Source organism: Cydia strobilella, chromosome 4 (genome assembly GCF_947568885.1).
Source record: "Cydia strobilella chromosome 4, ilCydStro3.1, whole genome shotgun sequence".
In the NCBI taxonomy this organism is placed as follows: Eukaryota; Metazoa; Arthropoda; class Insecta; order Lepidoptera; family Tortricidae; genus Cydia; species Cydia strobilella.
The window spans coordinates 7,853,931-7,880,027 of record NC_086044.1 but is presented as its reverse complement, the minus strand read 5'-3'; the positions used below and the strand labels follow the sequence as shown (position 1 = coordinate 7,880,027).

Below are 26,097 nucleotides of genomic sequence, written 5' to 3'. Positions count from 1 at the left end.
TTCAGTATTGCCTTCCGGGTTTTATGAGTACAGTAAAACTTCCCAACTACATATAGTCCAATACTGCAACTATGGTTCACAAGTTCAAAAGGAAATTAACCATCAATACCAATGTTCCTGTTGGTTTACTTCGAGTTTTTTTTTCCATTTATAAACATACCTTGCCTTAGTGAAATACACACCCTGGAAAAAAATCAGTTAATTTTGGGCTTTAGACTATAGAGGTAGTTGGGACTGTTGGGAGGTTTTTGTATTTTTAAATTATACAAATATACAAAATAAAACAATAATTACATTCAATATGTGACATAAAATTACTATATTTTTATGTAAATTCGAAGCGATGTTACTGTTTTTTGCTATTGATGCTATATTGTGAAATTCAAACAATACACTAATCAAACCAAAACTTAACATGCACGATATGACCCAAACCAGAGACAGATAATCATGTAAATACTGTAGTGTCAATCTTCATACGGACTGTGGAGTCGGGTGTGCGCCAAAACATTGTTGCTAAAAAATTAAGTACCTAGTGCAGATCTCACGACGGAACAGAAATAAAGATCAGAGAAAGTTATTACCTATTGATAAATGGCGTCTATGACATAGGAAAGATAGTCTTTATTATTTACTTGTCTCTGCCTCATACTGAGCAAAAAATAAAGGCATGTTTCATAAAGCTTCACACATGTAAAATAAAATTCCACGTTCCTTGATGATGGTGCTTCGCTTTATATATCAAAAGCAACTTTTCAAAGAGATAAAGTACCTAAACTCATACAGACAGCGCCCTTTGGACAGAGTAGGTATGTCAACCCCGTTAATAAACCCGTATAACGGATTTAGGCGGAATTAAATCCTTTTCGGGCCACTGGGACGGAATTTTGTAAAAGGCATGTTTGGGTGGATCACATTTTGCTTGTCATTTACCACGATTATGTCCTCAGCCACTCTTTAATACTTTATGTTTATAAAATAATTTAATTCCCCAAACAATTATTTTTGTGGTAGTTACAAGCCAAGGTAAATGGTATGTTCCTTAAATTATTACAATAGGTATATTTTTAAACAAACTGTTATTCTTGTATTTGGTCCATCCATTTCAACTTTTCCGTATGATACTTTAATTGCAAATTTGTAATTTGTACAAAATACAACTTAAGCGTATCTGTGTGAAGAAGTTTTCTAATATTCGGTGTCAATCATTTTACAACTTTGAAATACCTTCCAATTTTTTTTGTTGTATCTAGTAAGAATCCATTAAACCTTTGCTGTCTCAGATGAAAATAAGTTAAATAATCATTAACACAGAATAAGCAGCCACACCCGATGTATTTCTGTTGCCGCTATAACAACAAATACTAAAAACAGAATAATATAAATAATTAAATGGGGCTTCCATACAACAAACGTGATTTTTTGCCGTTTTTTTCCGTAATGGTACGGAACCCTTGGTGCGCGAGTCCGACTCGCACTTGGCCGGTTTTTTATTTTATTTTGTTTCAATAACAAGATGAAAAAAAATGTTATGTGCATACCTGCGTACATATAAATAATTTGTCGGTAAATATTGGATCTCTTTTAAAGAAATCAGCCCTTAGCGGGTATAGCTTGGCATCAAAACTTTGTAAACAGGGTAAATTTGTCTACTTATATAAATGTCCGTCACAGGCCACCATAATCCACCGGTACTCGACGTCAACGGAAAACTTCGTAACTGAGCATTAATTCGACTTGTTTCATTTATTGTTCAAGATATAGTGGTAGTCGATGTCACCAAAGATATAGTAACTAAAGTGGACATACAATGAATTTCACAATATGGGGGCCATATGAATGCAGAATTGCGCCCCTGAAGAGTTGTTACAATACAGGGTGGAGACTTGACAAATGGATTATCACTGATGATAAGTGACTAAACATCAGTGTATACGAAGCATACAAAATGAAGCAAACAACCGGTAATTAGCTAACTAGTAAATGGACATCCCTTTACAACTTTACATCTTAATTTAAAGGCTGTTCTAATTAATCTTCACATTTGACAAAAGCTCGTCATAAACAAAAGATCAACGCTAGAAATAATCGTCAACGACCCCTTTATCATAATGAGGGGTAAGCAAGGGATTTAATTTGAGATATTTGCTGGGAGAGGCGCGGGCGGGGCTGCAGAAGGCGGGCCAAGATGTACAGGATGCCCACTCGGCACTCGACGCCACGCTGGATCCGTCGCGGGACGCCTCCCGTACGCCGCACGAGAAAACTCGCTGATAACGCTTTCCACAAGTGAAAATTTCAAAACAGTGACCATTGTTACAACCTGTGACTAAATTCTGACAAGCTGTGACAAACTTATTGATTGGATTCAAAAAGTTATACTGATAAACTAAACTATTCTAAAATGCGTATACTGATAAATGGTACCGTATGGATGTGTGATAGTGATATATGCACAGTGAATTCTAGTAACTTTTTGGGCTTTTTGCAAAACTTTCGTGTCGTATAATTGGATTTCGAGCGAGCTCATCAACATGGGGCAGCGGAATCGACGGGAAAAGCAGAAAGGAAAGCGAGTGAGGGTAAGTTTAAAATCGAAAACTGATTTTTATTTTTAAATGTGTAGTGACATTTTCGTTTTTCTTGTATTTTGAGAAAAAGAAAGAAGAAGTTTAATACAAATTGACTTAAAATCGCAATACATCATGCATATAAAGAAAGTTTTCGTCTTGTTACCTAAGATTCATAAGTTAGTAGTGGAAAATTCCAAGAAAGAATTACGAACATAAATTAAGTACATATTTAAAAACTATATACCTACATATAGAGGAAATCAAAACCTCAGCAACAGGGTCGAAAAGTTTGACACCTAATAATTGGCATTTGTTTTATTACTTACCTCGTAGTTAACGCCTTTAATTTAGTGATGTGGGGGTAGGTGATTTGAAATCAATAATTAGTAAGTATTCATATTTGTAAACTTTTAGTCAAAATATAAGTGGGTTTGGTTGCAGATTTAAAGTAGTATTAAGCAAGAAACAGGTTGCATTTTAGTTTTTTTTATACAAAATTGCTTTTCGTTATAGTGTACGAAATATAATTTGCACGAAACATTTTTGAATGGATTAGAAAATATATATTTTTTCCTTTTATTTATTCCTTAAAACTTAAGACAGTTTGGATTAGGTCTATGCACGTCAAATAATGCTCGTAATCTCTAGGGAAAATGTTGTAATCTGCAATATTACCAAAATACGCATTACATTCAAAATGAAATAACTTCAATTATAGTTTGTCAATTAAGCGAGGCAAATGCTATTCATAGGGGCTCTTGAGGATTCCTGGTTAGCTTTAACATTTTGCTTATTTATTACAATATATGCGAGACCGAGCTTTGCTCGGAAAACATGTAAAAACTCAAAAATGCGCGTTTTTCCAGAAATAAGACCTAGCTAGATCGATTTGCCGCCCCCGAAAACCCCCATATAGCAAAATTCATCGAAATTGTTAGAGCCGTTTCCGAGATCCCCGAAATATAGAATTGCTCGTTTAAAGGTATAAGATTTCATCTTAGAACTAAGACGCCAATAAAATGATATATTACCCAAGGCTAAGTTTTCGTTATTCTCTAGTCAATAACAACACTTCATGTCATTATATCAGTGTTATTTAAGTAAGTATGAGACTGATAGCATAATATATCAATGTTTACGTTGTACACATTCTAATATCATAAGATAAACAATTTCCAATTATAATAATTAAATACTTTAGTAGGTACTGTAACTTGTGACAGTTCAATTATTTTTTTGTACAATTTTAATAGTAGTTCAGGATTATAATTCAAGGATTAAAAATCATATTCAATAATCCACGTGTTTGTGACACAGGGCGGACACGCTATACATCAAAAATCACTTGCGTTTCTATGTGTGAACGGCACGTCTGTACGCGCGTCATGCTTCATAGTGTGAGTACGTTGCTTAAAAATAGTACTGAGCGGCCGGCAAACGGCCGTCAATCTGCTGTCGCGGGGCGAGGTAATACAAGTCGGGGCGGGGCGGTGCGTGGCCGTTCTGTATGATAATACTATTCAACAGGAGCTGATTTCACGGGACATGGTTCTTTATCTCATCACAGTCATCATCATTATTATTATTGTTTGCGAACTTCATTATTTGGAGTATTTTGGAGTAGGTACCTACTTACTAAGTGAAGTTTACCAAACTTGAACACTCTTTAAAGTTAACGAAGTACGAAGTAAAAGTTTCCTTACAAGTTTCTGAAATCAAATAAAAAACAATTTATGTATTTTTGTTTATATTAAGTTGTGGCATACAACTTAAATAATGCAAAAATTATAATTAAATCAGTATGAAAACCCTAAAAATGTATGCACACAGAATACATAAGCAGTTATTATTAGATTTTTCAAATTGGTAGGTACTCTGTAATGAACCGAGACGGTTCAACCGACTGCGTGTTAAAAGTGTGTTTTTTATATTATAACTATTATAGTAGGTTCAACACTATTATCTAATCTACTCGGGCTTTTATTCCATTCCAAGCAAGTAGGTTGTAGGCGTTTCAGATATTTTTGAGCACCACGACCGCTCCGATATATCTGAAGGCGACTGTATACAACCGTTGGATACAGTCGCCTTCAGATATATCGGAGCGGTCGAGGTGCTCAAAAATATCTGAAACGCTTACTTGACAATAGAGGCGTGTTCAGATATTTGTGAGAACCTTGGCCGTTCTAATATATCTGATGGCGACTGTAAACCTGAATACAATAACTGTGACTTAGAGAACCGTGACAACTACGCGACGTCGAAGACCAGAAATGCTGGTTTGGGGGAAGCGATGCGCTCGTTCTCCGACGGGAACACATTGAGCGTCAACGCGTAGCACATACCCCAGCAACCATAACAACTGTGCCTGATCGGAAGTCACTTAAACTGGGCCATATTGCGCAGCGTCGTACGCGGTTTTACATTTTGACCTTATAGAGTTTTAGACATCAGAGGGCCTACCGCGAACCACCCGTTGTTGTGCTTTTTCCGGCCAGTATAACAGTGGATACATTAGTAAAGAATATTTTTACGAAACTTAACTCAAGCGTATTATTACGTACTTGACGAGGTTACACATGCATACAAAAGGGTGCATAGAATCCTCTCTCTAATCATAAATTACACCCTGCCGGTCCACGAACATAAACTTGAGTTGCGTTATCAGTGTCATGTCATGTAGGTTAAGGAACTGTTAGGTAACGTGATGGACTATCTATTCACTGTCTCTGGCTATTGAATATTAGTACTTATAAAAATTGTTGGAAGTGAGGAATCAGTAATCGGAGAAAACTTTGCCTAATATGAACAACATTAAAACCACCATGCCACTAATGCCACTATGCATACTTAATAGTAACGTTACCGCGTAATCTATCAGGTTTATCGATAATGCACTTTATTTACCAATTGAATTTAAATGTAAAATGTAAAGAATAGGCAACCATTCGGCTTGTGAAGAAGAAAGACTTTCGATAGGAAGACTTCATGTAGTAAAAAACTGATTACTTACAGAAAAAAATAGTCATCTTTTTAAAACTGTGAATAATCGCTAAGATAGAATGACATCCTGTAGCAATTTTCTAGTGCTGTTAATAAAAGTATATAATATTCATGATCTTGACTCTACCCCCTATCCATCGTATGTATTCACGAATACATTTTGGCCCCACCGCGCCGCGTACCCGTACTTATGTGGAATAAGCAGGCCAGAGTTATGCACTTTTGACATATGTATAATATATGACTGTATGTGGTCTAAATAAATAAAATATGATAATATAATAATTAGACATTTTTTTATTGATGTATAAATTTTGTAAAGAATAAACTATCATTTATTGCGTGGTATTTAAAATATATTTCTTATTATAACTTAAAGGTGTGTGACTGTGTGTGCTATTTCGTGTTGTTAATATTAAATCATGAGGTGGCACCGAGGGAACCGAGGGTAGACTGGTAGAGAATGCCTTAAAGAGTTTTTGTGCAATAAATATTAAATAAATACATGAATAAAGTTATATTTGTTAAACATAAAACTGCAATTTAACCTCTAGGTATGTGAGTTTAGTTGTAAACATAGAGTAACTTATACTAAAGCGGTACTGTCATAGTAAATTTTGTAACCCCAGTAAATTCACTGCCATCTGTCGACACACTTTAAAACTAAAAATAAATATTTATAAAAATACGATAAAATGTATTTAAATATAGATAAATGTTTTTTTTATTTGCATTAATTATTTTTATGATTTTGACCCATGTTATTTCACTGATATGCGTTAAAATTGTTAAATAACAAACGAAACAGTCAACGCCCTCTATACGAGTGTAGGCCAAAACTAGTGGCGCCATCTGATCGAGAATCAAATTTTCGTGATTTTCGAGGCACGTTTTTTCCTTAGACTGTATCCATCTATTACGGAGTTATATCTATCTTTGGTTGTAAATAAACAAATTTCAAAGCTAAATAATAAAACAAAATCGTCGTATTTAAGTTGAATGTGCCTATACAATAAGATACAGCTGGGTGACAACGACAACTCGCACGCCGTATGACTTCTTGTTAAATTATTGAGATGCCATTGTAAATGTGGGAGCCGAGCATCGATAAAATACATATAAATTCACGCCACAGACATGCAAACTGCAATAATAATACTCAATACGAAAATTTCCCATAAAAATGTTATTTTATCTCCTCTTAGGTACCTCTAGAAATCGTCATTTGGTTCGTTTAAATGTTAAGCTACCGAGATGTAGTAGTAGTAAATCACTTTATTGTACAAAACAAAAATTGTTAACATGAAATTCATATAAATTTAGGTACAAAGGCGAGCTTATCCCTATAAGGGATTTCTTCCAGCTAACCTTAGAGTAAATGAGTGGAAAATTCGAATTAGATAGACAAACTTACAGAACGTACAATAATATTTAAAAAGGAAAACTACAATATTAACGTTTTAACGTAACGTAAGAGGTTTGTGTTATCAAAGGTTTCACCCTCCGTTTAGATACGCGTGTTCATAGTCGTTCTCTAAATGACTGTTTTAATAAAGTGGTCTGTTGGTAAACAAAAAAATATCACTTTACTATTAATGTGGTTCCCTTATTATTTAGGTACCTGAATATATAAACTTTGTTTGTATTTAGCTTAGAATAAATTTAAAAGTGGAAAAATTACTGCCTTGGGTGAGACTTGAACTCACGGCCTCTGGATCGATACTCCACTTTTTTCCACTTTTAAATTTATTCTAAGCTTAATAGCATCGATCGCAGACGTTTCTGCTTGTTAAAAATTAATTTGTTTGTATTTTATAATAATCGTAGCAAAATAAATTAGTACACCTACTCAATGATAATTAAATCTTACATCCTTTGTATTAAGTTATTATCATTTAATTATTTTTGAGCTATTGTCTAATAAAATATATTTTTTAATTTATATTTATTCGTAAATACATATGTAAAAAAGAGGGTCCGTTTATAATTGGTGTCTTTATCCGTTTCCTGTTCATACGTATAAAGGATCTTCTTTGTACAAGATCTTCCTCCACACATTAAACCGTTGAACCGTCGCTCATTAAGAAGCTTAAGAACATAATTACAAAAACAAGTTATCTAATACCTAATATACCTATATAATTATACACGCAGACATTTTTCATAACAAATATAATATTTATCGTTTTTCTAAGAAACCTTTTCTAAGTCACGTTCGGTATTTATTGATAACAGAAAACTATATAGGTAAATATAAATTGGGCAACTATTCTTGCTTGATAATAATTATAATAATGGCGGTTATTAAGTTTCGTTGATATTAACAACTTGCATTTGACCTCTCACTTCTGTTATCGGGAAATGTAACAAAATTCTAAAAGTGCTCATACAAATTATAGCAATAATGATCGTTTGAAGTTTGCCGTATCTGTGGACTAATAATGCTCAATTGTTCGCATTTTTTAATATAAGATACAAGTACATATTAAAATGAATGTCAGACAGAATTAATGTTATGGAAACGGACTCTAACCGTGTTCAAAGTTAATTACTAAATTAAATTTTTTAAACACCTACAGTACTACAATATTAATTTAATACGACTTTACGGCCAAAAAATAAATATTTTCACCAAAGTATTCGGAAAAGTTAATTTGGTTCAGACAGGCTATTAAATTAAAAAAACGGACAAGTACGAGTCGGACTCGCCCACCGAGAGTTCCGTACTTTTTAGTATTTGTTGTTATAGCGGCAACAGAAATACATCATCTGTGAAAATTTCAACTGTCTAGCTATCACGGTTTATGAGATACAGCCTGGTGACAGACAGACGGATAGACAGACAGACAGACAGACAGACGCACAGACGGACAGTGGAGTCTTAGTAATAGGGTCCTGTTTTTACCCTTTGGGTACGAAACCCTAAAAAAAGGGTTTTAATACAATTCATCATTCAGGCCATGGCGCAGTTAAAATCACAGACGGATTGAATTCTTAAAAATATCCTGTAATGAGCAATAGACATAAAATTAAGTTATCTCGTGTGAGGTAAAGATACGAATTATGATTTAGCCGGCATAACATAGAAGACAGGCTCTTTGACTATTTAACACAGGAGTCAATCAACACGTCAATCAGAAGCTAACTTCAAACTAAACTTAGGCATTTACAGAAGTCAGTGTGTTATAGTTGATAAACAAGGAATCAAGTTTAAAACTTAAAGCTGAATAACTTAACACTCTCTTGAACTCCATATTTGGACCACTCAAAGCGTCAGGATTCAGAATTGCCTTAGTTAAGTTGTGTATGTTACTACAAGTTCTATAGGTTGTTATAAGTTGCTTATAATTAGAGTTTTGAATGATTCACGGTTAGTTTCACTAGAGTTATATTGACCGGGGTACAAAAGGTAATCACGGTCTATATCCCGGTCAATATAAGTCAAGTTGTTTATACTTAAGTTCTGCGCCATTAGAATTCCACACGTGAATTACTTAGACATACATGTTACTTCAGAAGGTATTTCTATAAAGTTCAGTTCTAATTGGATGTAACAATATACCAAATTAAGCCAATAAAAATCCTCCCTGTTTGATTTCCGTGATTATTAGCGACCTAATCAATGTTTCCTGATCCTGATCAGAAAACGTTTAGGGCCCAGTCACGTAGTGTTGTTCTTCAAACAGTAATTGATGCCGAATTTAGGCTCGTGTGTTTATTCTTTTCAGTTATTCTGAGTCTCTGACATCTAAAGAATGAATAAACAAATAGCCAAGACCCTCAATAAAAAACAGAATCACATCATCTTGCACGTACGAAATGAGCGAGAAAATTATTGCATGATACCTACTAATTCAGCAAAAATATTTTGATAATATAATAATGACGGTAAATAGTTGCAAATTTTACCAAAGTTAGATACTTTATTCACGGTCTCCAATTTTTAAGGTGACGCGAGTGATCGGTGAACGTCAGAAATCAACAACAGGAACAATGGAGGATAGCGCCAATAATCTGAGCACCCAATCTTGAGCATACCTAAATATAGACTGGACTAGGCGGCAGCATGGAGTCAATCTGTGACGCGCAGGTGATGCGTGTGCCCCACGCACAGGACCCCTCGTGGTCATGTCCGGTGTCTGCTCACTTTACTATCAGACTGTCACTACTGTTAAAGCTTGGCACACACGTTAGAAACAATCCTCTTCAATCGTTCACTCATCATTGTATTCATTGTTGAATCTACTCGTATTGAACAGAGTCAAACAACAGACTAGAGAATTTATAGAGGTAATTTAGTCAAATGCTTATGCCTCGCGAAACCAGAAACGTCTCTCTGATGTTGCTCGTACACCATAAATCGCCGCATCAAACGAAAGTGCCTATATATTACCGACATGATGAGGCCTCTTAGCCTTAAAGATTTGAGTACCTAATAATGTAATAATAAATGGTTAAGAGATTTGTCCATTCATGTGCGAATAAAATGCCCAATACTTTTTATTCAACAGTCCTAGACCGACTAGACCGTTGCCTGTAAAGGAACAGGTATTCATCTTAATTTAATTAATTTGATAAAAGAAATGTCCTGACCTGATACGACCAATCTGTAGTCTCGCAACGTGTAACAAGCTTTATATAGAGCTATCCACGCGGATCCGTCGCATTTGTCATCTTACAACCGATTTAGTGACAGCATTCTAGATTCTATCAGGCTGATAAATTATCCACGTTAATTAACTATGTGCTCATAAATATTTTCATAACGTCAATCCCATAGTTGACGTCAAGGTAGGTTTAAGAGCATTATTCATATTAAAGATATGCAGACCGTATTAGCATAGAGTAACTTATACTAGAGCGGTACTGTCATAGTAAATTTTGTAACCACATTAAATTCACTGCCATCTGTCGACACACTTTAAAACTAAAAAATAAGATTTATAAAAATACGATAAAATGTATTTAAATATGGATAAATGATTTTTTTTATTTGCATTAATTATTTTTATGATTTTGACCCATGTTCTTTCACTGATATGCGTTAAAATTGTTAAATAACAAACGAAACCGTCAACGCCATCTATACGACAGTAGGCCAAAGCTAGTAGTGCCCTCTGATCGAGAATAAAATTTTCTTGATTTTCGAGGCACGTTTTTTCCTTAGACTGTATCCATCTATTACGGAGTTATATCTATCTTCGGTATTAGATACCCATTAGGCAATACATAGGTACTTTACTGATATGCGATCCTAAAATGTTTCAGTAAATCACAAACGTTTCGTCAACACACAAAAAAAACTACTTTCTGAATGCTTTTGATCCTCTGAATATAATAAAATACTTATTACCTACACTCGGTTTTAATAACATTCATTCAGTTACGGTCTTTACAGTTTTATACTATTTCGTAAGAAACTTTTATTTATACCCACTATTTACTCTTTTCTCGAAGTTCCGCTACCATCACATGGGCGTAAGGCGAAAAATTTATTCACTGTTCATTATTAGTTTTCTGTTATACAATAGTTCTTGTAGTAACGAAACGGCCAAGCCACATATGTTGAGTAAGTAGTGTAATTTGTGAAGTTCGGTCTTGTAGAGTTAGGGCGTGTAGAGTTAGAAGCTGGGCTCAACATGAGATCTGATAATTTGACAATGCGAGCCATATGGTTACGTCTTGGTAGCATTTTACATGATGTTTTTGGTGATATTCTAATTATTCTTACCCTGCCATCTTATACTACTTTAAAATGTGAGTATATTATTGTATATGTCTGTCTTGAGAGGTATCACGTATGAATCATGTATGCAGTAATTATTAGAAGGCAGTTTCACGTAACGACAACGTGGTTATAATACTTGTCCGTGCTCTTGTTTAGCCTTAGTTTATTCGCTTTTTATCATCAAATGATCCAATTTTCTCCTCTGTTTTTATTACTAGAAATAAATAAGCTAAACCAATCTTAAGTAATAAGTAGGTAGCTAATTAGTACTCAAGAAAATAAATAAATATCAACGAGGAAAAATAAACGTTTAACGTGAAGTAATTTGAACAATATGTAATACTCGGGAAAGGCTTGTATTCAATAAAAGGCGAAGTGTTCTACACAGCCTAATTACTAATTAGAATGTTAAACTATATTCAAATGAAATTGCCTAATTATCCAAGACTTGCTTTATTAAAAACATTACCTTACGCGAAATACTATTGTTTCAATTAAATTACGCCTTCGTATCGTTTTCAATCTTTTGCAGATAAACCAAATGCTTATCGGAATCGATCAATTAATAACACGGACAAGGTGGTCCGACTCGTGAATCGTAAACAATCGAGCGACAGATCGGCGTTTCTAAATTAATGGCTTACGGTCGGTAATATACACTTTGGGAGTATTTATTCTCCTTGGTCTCTGAGAAGAAGTCTGAGATGGGCGGGCGGCGTGCGAGCGATAGTGGGGTCACGTTCCGGAGATAAAACCATAGATAACAGACGTCTTCACTGTGCTGTCTTTGCGTTGAGTCCCGAGAATCGAGAATGTGGAGTAGAGTATGCCGGCCATTGTAGCTCTGATAATCGGTGTCTAACATGCGCTAATGATGGTTGTAACAGTAGTGAGTTAGTGTGTGAAACGGCTAGTTGGCCATGAGTGCCTCGATCTCGATTCTTGGCAGCGGTTGTTTTTTTAAGACAGGTCGACCGAGAGAAAAGGTATAAACCAACAAACATTTCCGGTATAATACTGATTTAAAAGGATTATATACAGTTAATGTAGAACGCAAAAACAGCAAAAAAATCACGTTTGTTGTATGGGATCCCCACTTAAATATTTATTTTATTCTGTTTTTAGTATTTGTTGTTATAGCGGCAACAGAAATACATCATCTGTGAAAATTTAAACCGTCTACCTATCACGGTTCATGAGATACAGCGTGGTGACAGACAGACAGACACCCTCCTTACCCTTTTGGGTACGAAACCCTAAAAAGGAAGCGAAATTCGCTTTTGCTTCTCTACAGATATGTTTCCATCATCCTGTCCTGGCCGGTTTCGGCCACGGCGACTGGGATTTGTATTTTGTAGGTACTACATAGTTAGTGAGAGCGGCCATGCAAATAACTGCAGCCATGCGTAAATCTTGGTGCGGATGTTGAACTAAAAAAATGGTGCGAGGGCGTTAGGGGACGTAATTTTTACACTATTTTACCAGTCTGAAAACATTTACAAGTGTTTGTGAGTAGGTATTTACTTGGCTCAATTTCTTTTTTACGTTCCATAGCTCAAACGGCTATGATGACGATGATGATTTATGACGTGAAAAATATCCTGAGATTATTTTGAATAAAAAGGGATTAAGCTTTAATCTATACATGATATATTTAAAATATTCAATGAAATAGTCGGACCTTTCATGTTTCAATACTTTCAATGGCTTATAAGTAGCACCCGGCAATGAATTAGTTATCCAAAAGGCATTAAAACTTAAATTTGTTTATGGATAGCCCCGATGATCGTTTAATCTATAATGATTGATTTAACTAACGGTGGAAGCGAGTAGCCGTCGCATGTTTTAAAATATACAATTAGAACCAATTCGGTTGATTTATATGAAAAAACCAGGTATCAGACTTACCAGGGCTGTTAACAAGATAAATTTTGAAAGAGAGGTATTGAATTATTTCGACCTCGAGGTCAATATGATTTATAGACGGTAACAAACAGACCCGGAAATTGAGAAAACGACCATATATCTTACCGTATTGTTGTTTACAAGAAAATGTACGATACACTCTATGAGGAAACCGATAACTTTAATCATAGGGTTAATTAAATTAATTTTGGCTTTTATAGCCAAAGTAAAGGCGTCTTAGATTGAAACATGAAACCTACTTCATTATTTAATAACCTCTTCTTTTCTTGCTGTTGCTGTCTGTACATGTTCGTACATGTTTTGTGATCATCATGGATAAATGTATTTTATGTTTTTTAGGATTCCATGATCGTTTAATCTATAATGATTGATTAGACTAACGGTGGAAGCGAGTAGCCGTCGCATGTTTTAAAATATACAATTAGAACCAATTCGGTTGATTTATATGAAAAAACCAGGTATCAGACTTACCAGGGCTGTTAACAAGATAATTTTTCAAAGAGAGGTATTGAATTATTTCGACCTCGAGGTCAATATGATTTATAGACGGTAACAAACAGACCCGGAAATTGAGAAAACGACCATATATCTTACCGTATTGTTGTTTACAAGAAAATGTACGATACACTCTATGAGGAAACCGATAACTTTAATCATAGGGTTAATTAAATTAATTTTAGCTTTTATAGCCAAAGTAAAGGCTTCTTAGATTGAAACATGAAACCTACTTCATTATTTAATAACCTCTTCTTTTCTTGCTGTTGCTGTCTGTACATATTCAGTACATGTTTTGTGATCATCATGGATAAATGTATTTTATCTTTTTTAGGGTTCCGTACCTCAAAAGGAAAAAACGGAACCCTTATAGGATCGCTTTGTTGTCCGTACGTCCGTCCGTCTGTCTGTCTCTCTGTCTGTCTGTCTGTCAAGATCTCTGGAACGCGTGGAGGTATCTAGTTGAAATTAAAATTATACTCAGGTCTACATACAGTCCCTTGAAGCTGTGAAAAACTTCTAAATTAACGTAAATAAAGATAAGGCCTTTTATGCCGCAAAAAACGTATATTTTGACACTCAAGGGTATCAAAATTCATAGGGTACTTCCCGTTGACCTAGAACTATGAAATTTGGAAAGTCATTTTTATTCCAGCTACGTCGTGTAAACATGGAATAAAAGAAAAATAACACATTCACTCAAGTGTGAATTCGAGTGAATCGTCCCTTTACCAACAATTCGCGACAGGACCTTATATCACGAACAAACCAATTCAACCTCTATCCTGATGGAATAAAGTTTTCTGATAGATAACACAAATCACAAGCTTCACTTATCTACTTTCATGTTAGCTGATTTAGATGATGATTTAGATAAAATATGACATAGCCAAAAGTGTAGGTTATCTGAGCAAATATTTAGGTGGTGCAATTAATCTAATGGCCTAAAGCATATTGGTTAGTTAGAAAACCATAAAAAATAGCTTATCATTAGCGACTAAATAAAACAAAAAAAAAATGTCTTATTCATATTTAATTGAGGTGTATTATCAGACAAGATATAAAGTTGCTTTAAAAAAGCTTTAAATGGTACAAGAACCATGCAAGAACTCCAACAAAAACTGTAACAATGTCTGTATAGGTAGGCGTAAAAGTAGTGGCTTTAAATTTTTCAAAGTGGATGTTACTTCGTATGTTGTATCGCGCAAAAATAGCTAATATCGACGTCGGCGTTAAGTGGTAGACGACAGTCGAATAAACATTGCGGCTTGCGGCCGACTCAAGGGCGCTCGCTTTGGGTTATAGCCACGGCAACATCTCGCACGGAAGCACTCATGCGCAAGGTTGCGGTAGGTTGGGGTAGCAACTGCCTAAGCAGTACTCTAAAGTAAGGGTACCTTTACGAGGGAACAGTTAGGGTTTTAAATAAAGGGTAGTGTCAAGTTACAGAATTTTTGCAGCCGGCTACGAAACTGAAACATAACATAACAAGGTTTTACTTTTAAAATACTTTCATACTGTGATATGATTTGACTTTTAGCTTCCCTGACAATATTTGCATGCGTGCATCGACAACCAATCTCGTTACGTCTCGTTGTGTAGGCGGTACACGGTTCACGTTCATATTTTCACCTTCCAAATTAATGCTCTAGCTGTCAGTAACGAACGACACACAACACTTTGATCCGTACTCCATGAAGGAAATTAAGCTGATTCATCGCCTCGCATATTTTTTAGCCCTCGGCAGTTCCAGGCTGAGCTTTCAGGGATGATGGGGATGTACGAAACAAAAGGTTTTTCGGAGACTATCTACAGTTCAAGTGTAAAAATATGTTTGCACACGTACTCAAAAAAAATCCCATTAAAACTCAACTCAACTCAATTTCGACGAATTAAGAATTAATTATGTTTGAGTAAGTTGTTTGTACCCATATTTACACTTAACTACCAAATCCCGAAGACGGTAGGTATCCAATGACAGCCGATATAATTTCTAACTATCTACAGACCATATTTTGAAACGGTACAAGTTTCACAATCAAAGAGTACTTAGCCAAATAAGTTTAAGATGCCATTATCAATGTATATCATTATACTCATTATAGTATCGCCAATTGATTCAATTATCAAAAAAAATTGCCAAACACATTTTTAAGGAAAAAATACCGCAATACATAACAACACCCATATCATCCGTGCACATACCTATAACCCTCAACCGCCTAATGATAACCTTCACAATATTATTATATTTTTGCCGTCTTTTCCTAAATACCGAACCCCCCCCCCCCCCCCCCGTGACCCCCGCGTCACAGAATAAGTAATAGTGCCCGTGTTAACGACCTTCATTTGTTATCTTTTATCTTCCTTGTTTTCTCCTATTTTTCTAAGACAATCTGACTATATATACTCCGTATTATGTAGATCGATAGTGACGAAAACAAGTTCAACACCCGAGTCACCCCAAACGGAGTCAAATAAATACAGAAGACAAATTAATTTGAATCCGAACTGTTATTTGCTTCGCCACTGAAATGGAACTTCTAACCTTCGCAGACAAAGATTCATGGAGCATTAGCATTAGTAACCTAATGTAACACTTAGCAGGACTTTAGGTTATCGGGTCATAGTACTTAAATGTTTGTTCTAATTTCGGTTTCAACGTATACGATAATTGAATTCGATTTCAATGCATTAGTTAAGTATAATTAAAATATATTTTTATAAAGTTGCTGATACACTTGAGCAATCACTTGTAACGGAACAACGAGTATTTTGACGTTTTTAAATTTGTATCGGGATTTCATTATCCCTTGTTCGATACATGGCCCTAGATTTTGAAATTAATATGAAGTAAACTGACTCTAACAATAAATCCAGTCAACTAAAACACTAATATTTCAGTCCGTGTCCCGTCTGATAGTATTAGCAATTTTATTCAGCACTTTATTTCAAATCTGAATATAAATTGCAAGTTTTTCAATTTCTGGTAAACAACAATTTGTATTTGTCTCTAAAGCACAGAAAATCGAAGTAACTTCATTTTAATAAACTTACAAAGACAATTTACTTATTTCACTTTATTTCTCTACTCTATCTAAAGTAAGTATGAACCTGTAGCTATGAAAGTTATAAAGAGGTCAAAAAGTCAAGTTACTGTTAATCCCAATTGTAGCAGGTTTGTCACTGACGTACCTAGTACCTATAGGTATAAAAATTGCCTTTTGTGAGTTTTGTACTTTATTGGAGCTTTGAAAGCTGTCTTATTTTTGTATCATATTACACTGTTACATAACATACAAATATTAAATATGTCTGTTGTGGTATAGTAGTAAATTCTAATCATTTACCTATATTTCTTCTATTTTAACAATGTAATAACTCATGCTTAAATTTGTTTTCACCAATATTTTAAGTGGTTGGTTCTCTTAAATGACATGAAGATAAGCTATATCAACTACACGGAATATTTACTTTCCCACGTCCATAATGTGCTAACATTATGATTAAGGGAGATGACACTTAATTAAATTAAAAGCTATAAGGCATATAAAATGTGATGTTTCATACCGGCACAATATCAACATGTTTTTAGTGTTTATTGACCGAGCAAGTGCTAAACGCGAGCGAATCGTCTCCGATTCTGTTTGAACAAAAATGCTTTCGTATGCCTGTCCGGTTGTCCGGCTGTTCTCCTCTAGCAAGCAAGTTCGATAATAATACCAATCATTATTTTTAAATTTCGGAATCATGCGGGTTGGCGAGGTCTACAGCTCACAGAACAACTGAAGTGAGTTAGTGATTGGAGTTACTTTAATACCTAATCAATATCGTATACTGTCATTAACTTTTTTACTAAACAATATCGTCTATGCAAATATATTAAAGTTAACTGATATACAAACGAACAAAGCAATCAAGACCGCCAGATTTGGAAGGCATTACGAACACGCATGAGCAAAGCATCACGTATTATATTACTTACATGTTTTAGTAATCAATCAAGTGGAATCAATCATACAAAGCCATACGTGCTCCACTCGACGCAATCTTCATAAATTGAACATCGGCACCGCGACTCTTAAACAAAAGAGAAAATTAATTATATTAAGAAGAAGCTAAGGTGTAATCAGCTTTAACTGTTTAACTAAAGAAAAAGGTAGATACAAATATAACAATTGGAGTAAGATAATGGCTGTTTGATTGTCTTAACACTTTAGCTCTAAGTGTGGGCGGCGACGCGACGTTTCAGACCATGTCATTCACTCGCAGGTAAAATATATCATTGCATAAATGTCTGTCAAGTTACAAACATTACTTAGGGTATAGGGTAAATTAAATACATACGCATAATTTAAGTCTAGGTACATTCCAATCGTATTGCCAAAAATAAATGTAACGCCAATCTTTTTATATATTTTTAAATCTTCACCAGTATAAAAAGAGACAGTAACTAGGTATATACTCAAGGTAATGTCACTTATCTACCCTAGATATGCAACATTGAATGAACCTACTTTATATGCGTTTATATTAACTTGTCGTACTATTTACAAACTAATATGCTAAAAAGTTTCATTTTCTTTGCAGTTAAGAAATTCAACCTGAAGTGCAAGTACAGTCAAGTGTAAAAATATGGGTTCATATAACTTACTCAAAAATATGTCCCATAGTTCTTAATTCGCTGACATAAGATCATACAAGACATATTTTACAAGCTTTTTATTAACTTGCAATGTACCTATGTATGTATGTACGGGTCAAATCTTGCAAGCTAAATTTGACCCACTTCCCGACTTCCATTGAAGCTGAAAATTTGCATACATATGTAAGTCGGGTGACAATGCAATATTTTGATACCATCGAGCTGATCTGATGGTGGAGACAGGAGTTGGCCATAGGAACTGTGTGATAAAACAACTAAACCTAATTGTGTTTGGGGTTTTTAGAATTGTCTCGATGAGTATTAGTTGCCTGTGAAAAAAAAGTACAGTCAGCGATAAAAGCTTGTACCAAAAATGAATTTTTTCCCAAAAACTTAATTGAGTATGATGTGTGCACTCATATTTTTACACTTGACTGTACATTCATTAAAAGGGTTTTGTAAACATTGGTGTCAACAGTTAATTTACAATATAAATGCATTGCGAGAGTAATGAAACGTATATTGTACATAATACCCATCAGAGCGCTCAATTTCGGAAAGATAATTTCAATTAGTAGTTGAACGTTGACTAATTAGTGCATTTCATAGCAATTTCTATTATAACAATCATTTAGTGGCGGACGTGGCGGTGTCTTTAGTTTGTAGGTACAGTCGACATCAGATATATCGGAGCGGTCAAGGTACTCACAAAATATCGCCTATATTGTCAAGGCGTTAGAGTGCGTGTGTTAATTATTTATTTTAATTCTATTTTAATTGTAATTTTATAATTTAAACAATGCTATAATTTTTTTTTTATGTAAATTGTGATATATGGATTCCGAATTGTCCGAAATAAATGATTTTTTTAATTTATTTATTTATTGAGCAACTCGGTCGCTCCGATATATCTGATGGCGACTGTACCTCAAAGCATTCTTAATTACTTTTTCCTTAAAAGTAAATGTGATGATGAAAAGGACAAATGAGAGGGATTATATAAGATCAAAATCAGAAACGGGAATGTACAATACAAACACGTTTGACAATGGCTCGAATTGAGACTAAAATTGTTTATTTTAGTACTCGTTCATTAAGAGTCGGTACTTCAAATAAATCAAAGAACAGAAAGTTTATCATATTTAAACTTTTATTATTATTACCTATCCTATGTTTATTTCGATTTGTAAGTATTTACCTATTGATAGTTATGGGTCACATTATCCCATTTAACATTTAAAGTACCTATAAAAGCATTAAAAGTTTACCTAAAACTTTTTTATTTGCTAGTTTGTGCGAGTTTTCAATATTTCGCTGTATAACGTTTTCTCTAGATTTCAATTAAAACTGAAAACCTTGAGCGACAACGTTCGTTCCGTGAAATTAAATAAAAAAACGAATATAAACTCAATTACAAAACGCATTCCTAACTGGTTTAAAAATTGGAAAGTGCAGTTTGTTTTAATTACAGTCCTTGATTTTTTGAAGATGCTTTTTAAGCCTTATTTAATTGAAATATTTCGTATTTTGGACAATTTCGCTAGCATAGACGAATAAACAAACTTAAAAATATGCGATATCACGGGCTGTCAAAAAACAATGTGTATCCCTAATATGCATCCCGGCAAATGCAATGCAACGTTAACCGATTCTACGTCTAATTAAAGTACGGTGTGAAGTATGTATGTGGGCCGTGAGCTGCAAGTGGGACGCAGTTCCGAACGGCTGTAGAGCGCCAGCAATTCGCGTGCCCCAAATGCGGGTTTCCGCATTACGCCTGTGACACTCGTGGCCAGTATGTGTCAAGTTCAGATGAACTGCTGGTAGCATACAATAATACCATATGCTCTTAAACGGGCAATTTTTACATGATTTTTAGAGTTCCGTAGTCAACTAGGAACCCTTATAGTTTCGCCATGTCCGTCTGTCTGTCTGTCTGTCTGTCTGTCCATCCGAGACTTTGCTCCTTAATCGTTAGTGCTAGAGAGCTGCAATTCGGCATAGATATATAAATCAGTCATGCGGATAGTGATAAAATAAAAAGTAGAAAAAAAATATTATAGGGAACCTCCTCTACACGTAAATTGGTTTTTTTTTCCTTTCAACCCTATGGTGTGGGGTGTCGTTGGATACGTGTTTTAAAACATAGGGGTTTTCAAAAGACGTCATTGATGAGGCATACTATAAATAATGCTTACTAGAGGAAAACCTTTTTTACCCTATTTATACTTCGCCCTTGGAAATGGGCGTTTTGCCCGATTTATTGCACATTTTAGTATTTAACATACTTGTCTCCCATTCCTGACACGAATAATACTTGTTCGCCCAACAACTTATGTTATTACCTTAACGCCAGCAGTTTAACTATACAATAATACTCGTACATATATCACTTGACTATTTAAAAAACGATTTGGCTTAACATACACTGACCTTACATAAACGAGGTAATTAGTGAACAATCTCTGTCTTGACAGCGTTGACATGGGTGGATAACGTTTTTTTTATCAGATTTTATAAATAGAGCATGCCTTATGGAATTCTTTTCAATATGGAAAAGTATAGTAACTCATAGATAATTTTTATATCGTACAAGATATACACATAGGTAACTAAGACCTTCACTTGCCCCAGCTTATCTTGCCTGCACGTGATCTTTCTGCTTTACAAAAAAAAGTACAGCATTAAGATATAGGACATTTGTACAATACTTCAATCTAACTTACTTGACATTGGCAAAGTGTCTAAGAAGCAGCGATGCCATTTAACGAAGGAAAAAAGATTAACAGCGTCTGATATTATCAAGATACTGGCTAGGCGCGACATTTAAGGCCAGCATTTAAAGCAGCAAAAAAACTCCGAATTTGGCGCGTCCCTCCTTGCTCTATCCCGATATGGCTGCACCGGTTCCTCATTATGGTCGGATTGGCCAATTTAGACTCGGTGCGAACTGTGGGAATAATTCCTCAGCTAATTTGAAAGTACTTAGACAGAAGAATAACATTCCTATACATCTTCAATCTTTACGTTTTTTCTCTGATTGCGTGAAAGCTATGTCCTTATAAGTAGGTACACAACTTAGCACTTACTTCTTCAAGCAATTTACTTTTTAAATGACCATCTGCAATGCAAATCGCGTGATGTCTTTATTGAAAAGCCCTTTAAATTGATTAACAGCCCACCGTTAAGTTAATGTTTCACTATTTTTAGTAAATTCAACATCATTAATTTAACTCGAAGCATTTTTCTTTGCTTTATTGTTTTTCGGGCGTGTGGGAACGACGTTGTTAATTTGATTCCGTTTAACTTAAGGTCATTGATAATATGATAATAAATAAGTGTTCGATCAGAAAGACGTTTCCTAGATTGGTACTTTTTTAGGGTTCCATACCCAAAGGGTAAAAACGGGATCCTATTACTAAGACTCCTCAGTCCGTCTGTCTGTCTGTCTATCGTGAACCGTGATAGGTAGACAGTTGAGATTTTCACAGATTATGTATTTGTTGCCGCTATAACAAAAAATACAAAAAAAATATTTTACCGTTTTTCCGACGTTTCAGCTAGGTTGCACTAGCTTTGGTCACGGAAGACTGATGTCCCAGCAAAATGTCTAATTGAGATATCGGTAAACAACACTAAACTACCCGACATTAGTTTATATAAATGTTCGGGGTAGACAAATACATTTACGTATCTACCCGTTTCTGTTTAATGTTTATTATATTGTTTGTTATGTATACCATATTGTTAGTGTTGCGTGTCGTGCCGTGGACAATAAACATTAAACAGAAACGGGTACATAAATTTATTTGTCTACCCAGAACATTTATATAAACGAATGTCGGGTAGTTTGTATTAGTATTGTTTACCAATATCTCAACTGACATTTTGCTGGAACGTCAGTATTCCGTGACCACAGCTAGTGCAAACTAGCTGAAACGTCGGAAAAAAGGTAAAATAATGAAATTTAATCGCGTTAGATTCGTTGATGACATTAACTATGTGTACAAAACACGAGAGTTTAAAGTGTTATAAATACTAAAAAGTACGGAACCCTGAGTGGGCAAGTCCGACTCGCACTTGTCCGGTTTTTTTAAAGGACACCTTTATAAAACGTTGAAATGATGAAAGTCCTGGTTCAAGTTTTAGTAATGGAAATGGCTTTATACGCACAAACGATTATTCGAGTTCCCTATTCATACCTGCTAGCATGAGTTGCGTTATCGCGCGCGACTCCATTCCATACATCTAACGCGACTTCAAGTATGGACTCGCGCGCGAGAAAGCAACTCATGCTAGACCGCCTGATCTTGCAGTACCTACAGGAAAGATATGTCTATTGATTTAATTGTGGCTATGCCTGTGTACATTTTAAAAGCTTTATTTCTAATACACCCTCTTAGCTCGGTTCTCCATACAAACGTAGTTACGCTCTTATTTTAAAACGACTAGCCAGATAGCTCTGAAACTTTGTACTTAAATACAATAGGTCTGTAATTAGTTTATGTAGCTTCAGAATCCATAGTAAAAAAATACATCCAATTTAAGTTTTTCATACAAAACTTGTTTTTGCTCTATTTCGTTTGTTTTATAAACTAGTTACAGATCTAGATATACCTAATGTCATTGTATATGCAAAGTTTCGTTACAATTCAACACGTGTTTTTAAAATGAGAACGAAATTCCGTTTGTATTGGGAAGGTGAATTTCGGCCAAGCTTGCCGGGACACTATTGCGTAACATGACACTGCATCGATAATACTAACTACAGTAACTACGCATAGATTAACAATTAAATTTCGCGGAGCATACGGAAATAACATGTTACAGAATTTCAGGGTAACACTAAACCTAGGTTTATTGGCACATAAATCTGAATAAAACATTCCGTTAACCACAACACAATTGCAAAGTTGTAATGCATTAGAATAATTTATAACAATCAAAGCAAAACATAAAACTTCGATTACTAGATCAAAGACCGTTCAGGCGTTCAACCTTCGCGGAAGATTTATTAAAAATAAACAGTCGGTTTGCACGGAACCGGGGTTTACGGGTTGATGGGATAATAAAATGTGTTCATTTTGACACCGATCTGGTGTTTATTATTTAGGACGAATGTGACCCGCCGACCGAAATCTGACACCGGGCCGCCTGACAACCGCCAACTCTCGTTTTGTTTGATCTACTGAGAGCTTTTTAAACTTTTTATGTCTTACTTTAGTGCGCTCTAGGCGCCTTTTATTGCTTAGTAAACATCTGAGGATTATTTAGTCGGTGCTCGCGCTATCTTTTTGACACTTACATTCATTTCAGTCATTTCCTAATTTAACGAGGTCCATAAGGGATTTCTTAATTTAGAAAGAGTAATAGCGATGAATACTTATAGTTAAACTTGACCGAGCTCTCTAGAAAAAAAACATTCTGTTCCTCTTTTATCGATCCTTAAAAATACCAAATAGTTAAGAAAATTACGAATATTTGGATCGTCATGTAGAATGTAGACGTAAGTAATCCGATTAAAGTAAGTCATACGTGATAATAATCCTCAATATCCTCATATGATATCTTGATCGCGTTTTACGAACAACCCAGCTTTGTGACTTCAATCGAAATTCTTACGTCACGCAATAAGCGTATAATGTAAGCTTAAAACGAAAGTCGTATTGCATTTCAACGTACATTGTTATTAAACATATAAGTTTAACACTAAGTAATTGATTGAAATACCTGCTATCGAATAAGGATAATGGTAACACAAATAAATAAAGGCCTTTGTTTTGTAAACGCATATTTAAGCCGTTAACGCGTATAATCGTTGAAATGTTGTTGATGTTTTGTTAAAAAGCACAGCCCGATCCGTCGGGTCGGGCCCGTGCTCCGACACTTTAGGAAAATAGACAGGCCTTTACGTTGTTAGGCATTGGATAGCTAAATGCAACATGCTGCATGTCGGCATTTTTAGTTAACTTTAGTAAGTATAAAGATATCAACATTAACTGACGCCAAATTTTTAGCGTCATACTCGATTTAATTTTACTAATATGAAATTTCTTGTATGCGTTTGGAAGAATAAGGATTAAAGCTGTACAATACACAAAGTTAATAAAATATGTGCTTATACGTTCAGTAAAGTAAAGAATCGTTTTCACTTCTTATTCTCATAGCTTTTAACATAATAAATGTAAAGTCATAGTTAAAGTGATTGGTTCACTCTGACATTGCATTAACGGGCGTTAAGCGGTCGGATTTTTAAATAAACATTTTTAATGATCGGCCCGCGCCTGCGCCAGGTGCGCCCATACTGCGTCCGCGCACCCACTCTCGATCTCTTGTTCCTAAAACAGTAACCTATTTATCTGATAAATATATGTGGACCAGTTGAAATAACTATGCGCAATTCGCTTCAGATCACCATTAGATAGCATAACGCTGCCGATACGAGCTCCGTATCACACATATATTATGGGCTAGTACAATTACATTCCATGTGTTGCATAAAATTTTATCCTAATGGATATTTTATTACTTTAATTGATTAAACTCTTTCAATCAAAGTGTGTTACTATGTTTTTACCCGCTTGTGTATCGTGAATAAATAGAAAAATAAATAAATTGACAAAATAAAAAAACCTAATTAAATTGGTCTGTCTTGACACTACACCAGTGCAGTAAACAGTTACACACACACATGACAGTTGCACATGACAATTACATTTGCAAGTAGCCCAAACATGGTTAGGGAACATCTTTTCATTGTGGGGTTCTGTTGACTTATTTACCATTTTTTAATCTTCATGGTCATTACACTGATCAGTTTATCACACTGAGGCAGTGCCAGTGTGATAACCGACTTTGAAAATACCGACAGGGCCAAAAATGTACCTCACTCTCGCCTTGAAACGACCCAGATCCTATTTTTTTTTAGAAACAGACGATAGGATTTATTTCCACTCTTCAGTAGTTCGCAAGAAAAGAAAGGGCAAATCGTTCAGACGTGCTCAATAACAGACGCCCCTCCGTCAATTTTGTTTTGGGTTCAACCTCGTCGCAAGGTGTCAAGTAGTTAATCTCAAAGTCAAATAAATTGTATAGGTACAATTTAGGAGGGAATTAAATCTTCTCGGGTCCGTGGTGTAGGGTTGGAGCCGGCGTAGTTTTTATCGCGTATATATATATATATATATATCTTTACTTGAAAATAATTGTAGTGTATAACTAGCCTTATGAACCGATTTTGCATGTACAACCAGCCTTAAAGTTTGTAGTCTATGATTGTTCATTATTTTAGTATGTGGGTATTTTTGCACTTTGTAATTTTTCCTCAGTCACCCGTTGACCACGAACGCTGTAAAGGGTTCGAAACGTCGGGATGTATTATAAATTCAATATACGCGATATAATCCGTTTTCATAGTTTTATTTCATGTATAGGTACATTTCGAATATCACATTTTTAGTGAAGCGAAGTCAATATCTTCGACTGTATGTAAGGTAAACGTCCCAGTGCACGACATACTAATGCTCAAAAGATGACACCCTGCTTTTACCTCCATTGCTAATGACGTAAATTTAAAGATGACATGTCTAAAGAGTACTCGAGCCTACCTCTACCTATGGACATATTGATATATATTCGTAACTGATCTGCTGTCATCTAATAAAAGTTGTAGTGAATTTAAGCAAAACTTTTGCAATGTTTGGACATAAGTCAGGGAAGTCAGGGAA

At 35.0% G+C, this 26,097-nt stretch overlaps 1 protein-coding gene across 2 annotated transcripts in view; it reads left to right on the top strand.

Moving 5' to 3' along the window:
- Positions 1-2,079: 2,079 nt before the first annotated feature.
- The window catches only part of LOC134740977 (NT-3 growth factor receptor-like), a 45,809-nt gene continuing 21,791 nt past the window's right edge, over positions 2,080-26,097 (top strand). The window contains exon 1 of one of the 2 annotated variants that reach the window (XM_063673670.1): positions 2,080-2,582. In XM_063673670.1, the coding sequence (XP_063529740.1) occupies positions 2,535-2,582 (48 nt within the window). In that variant the 5' untranslated portion in view covers positions 2,080-2,534. The remainder of the gene's footprint in view (positions 2,583-26,097) is intronic. The other variant, XM_063673669.1, reaches the window with a different exon arrangement.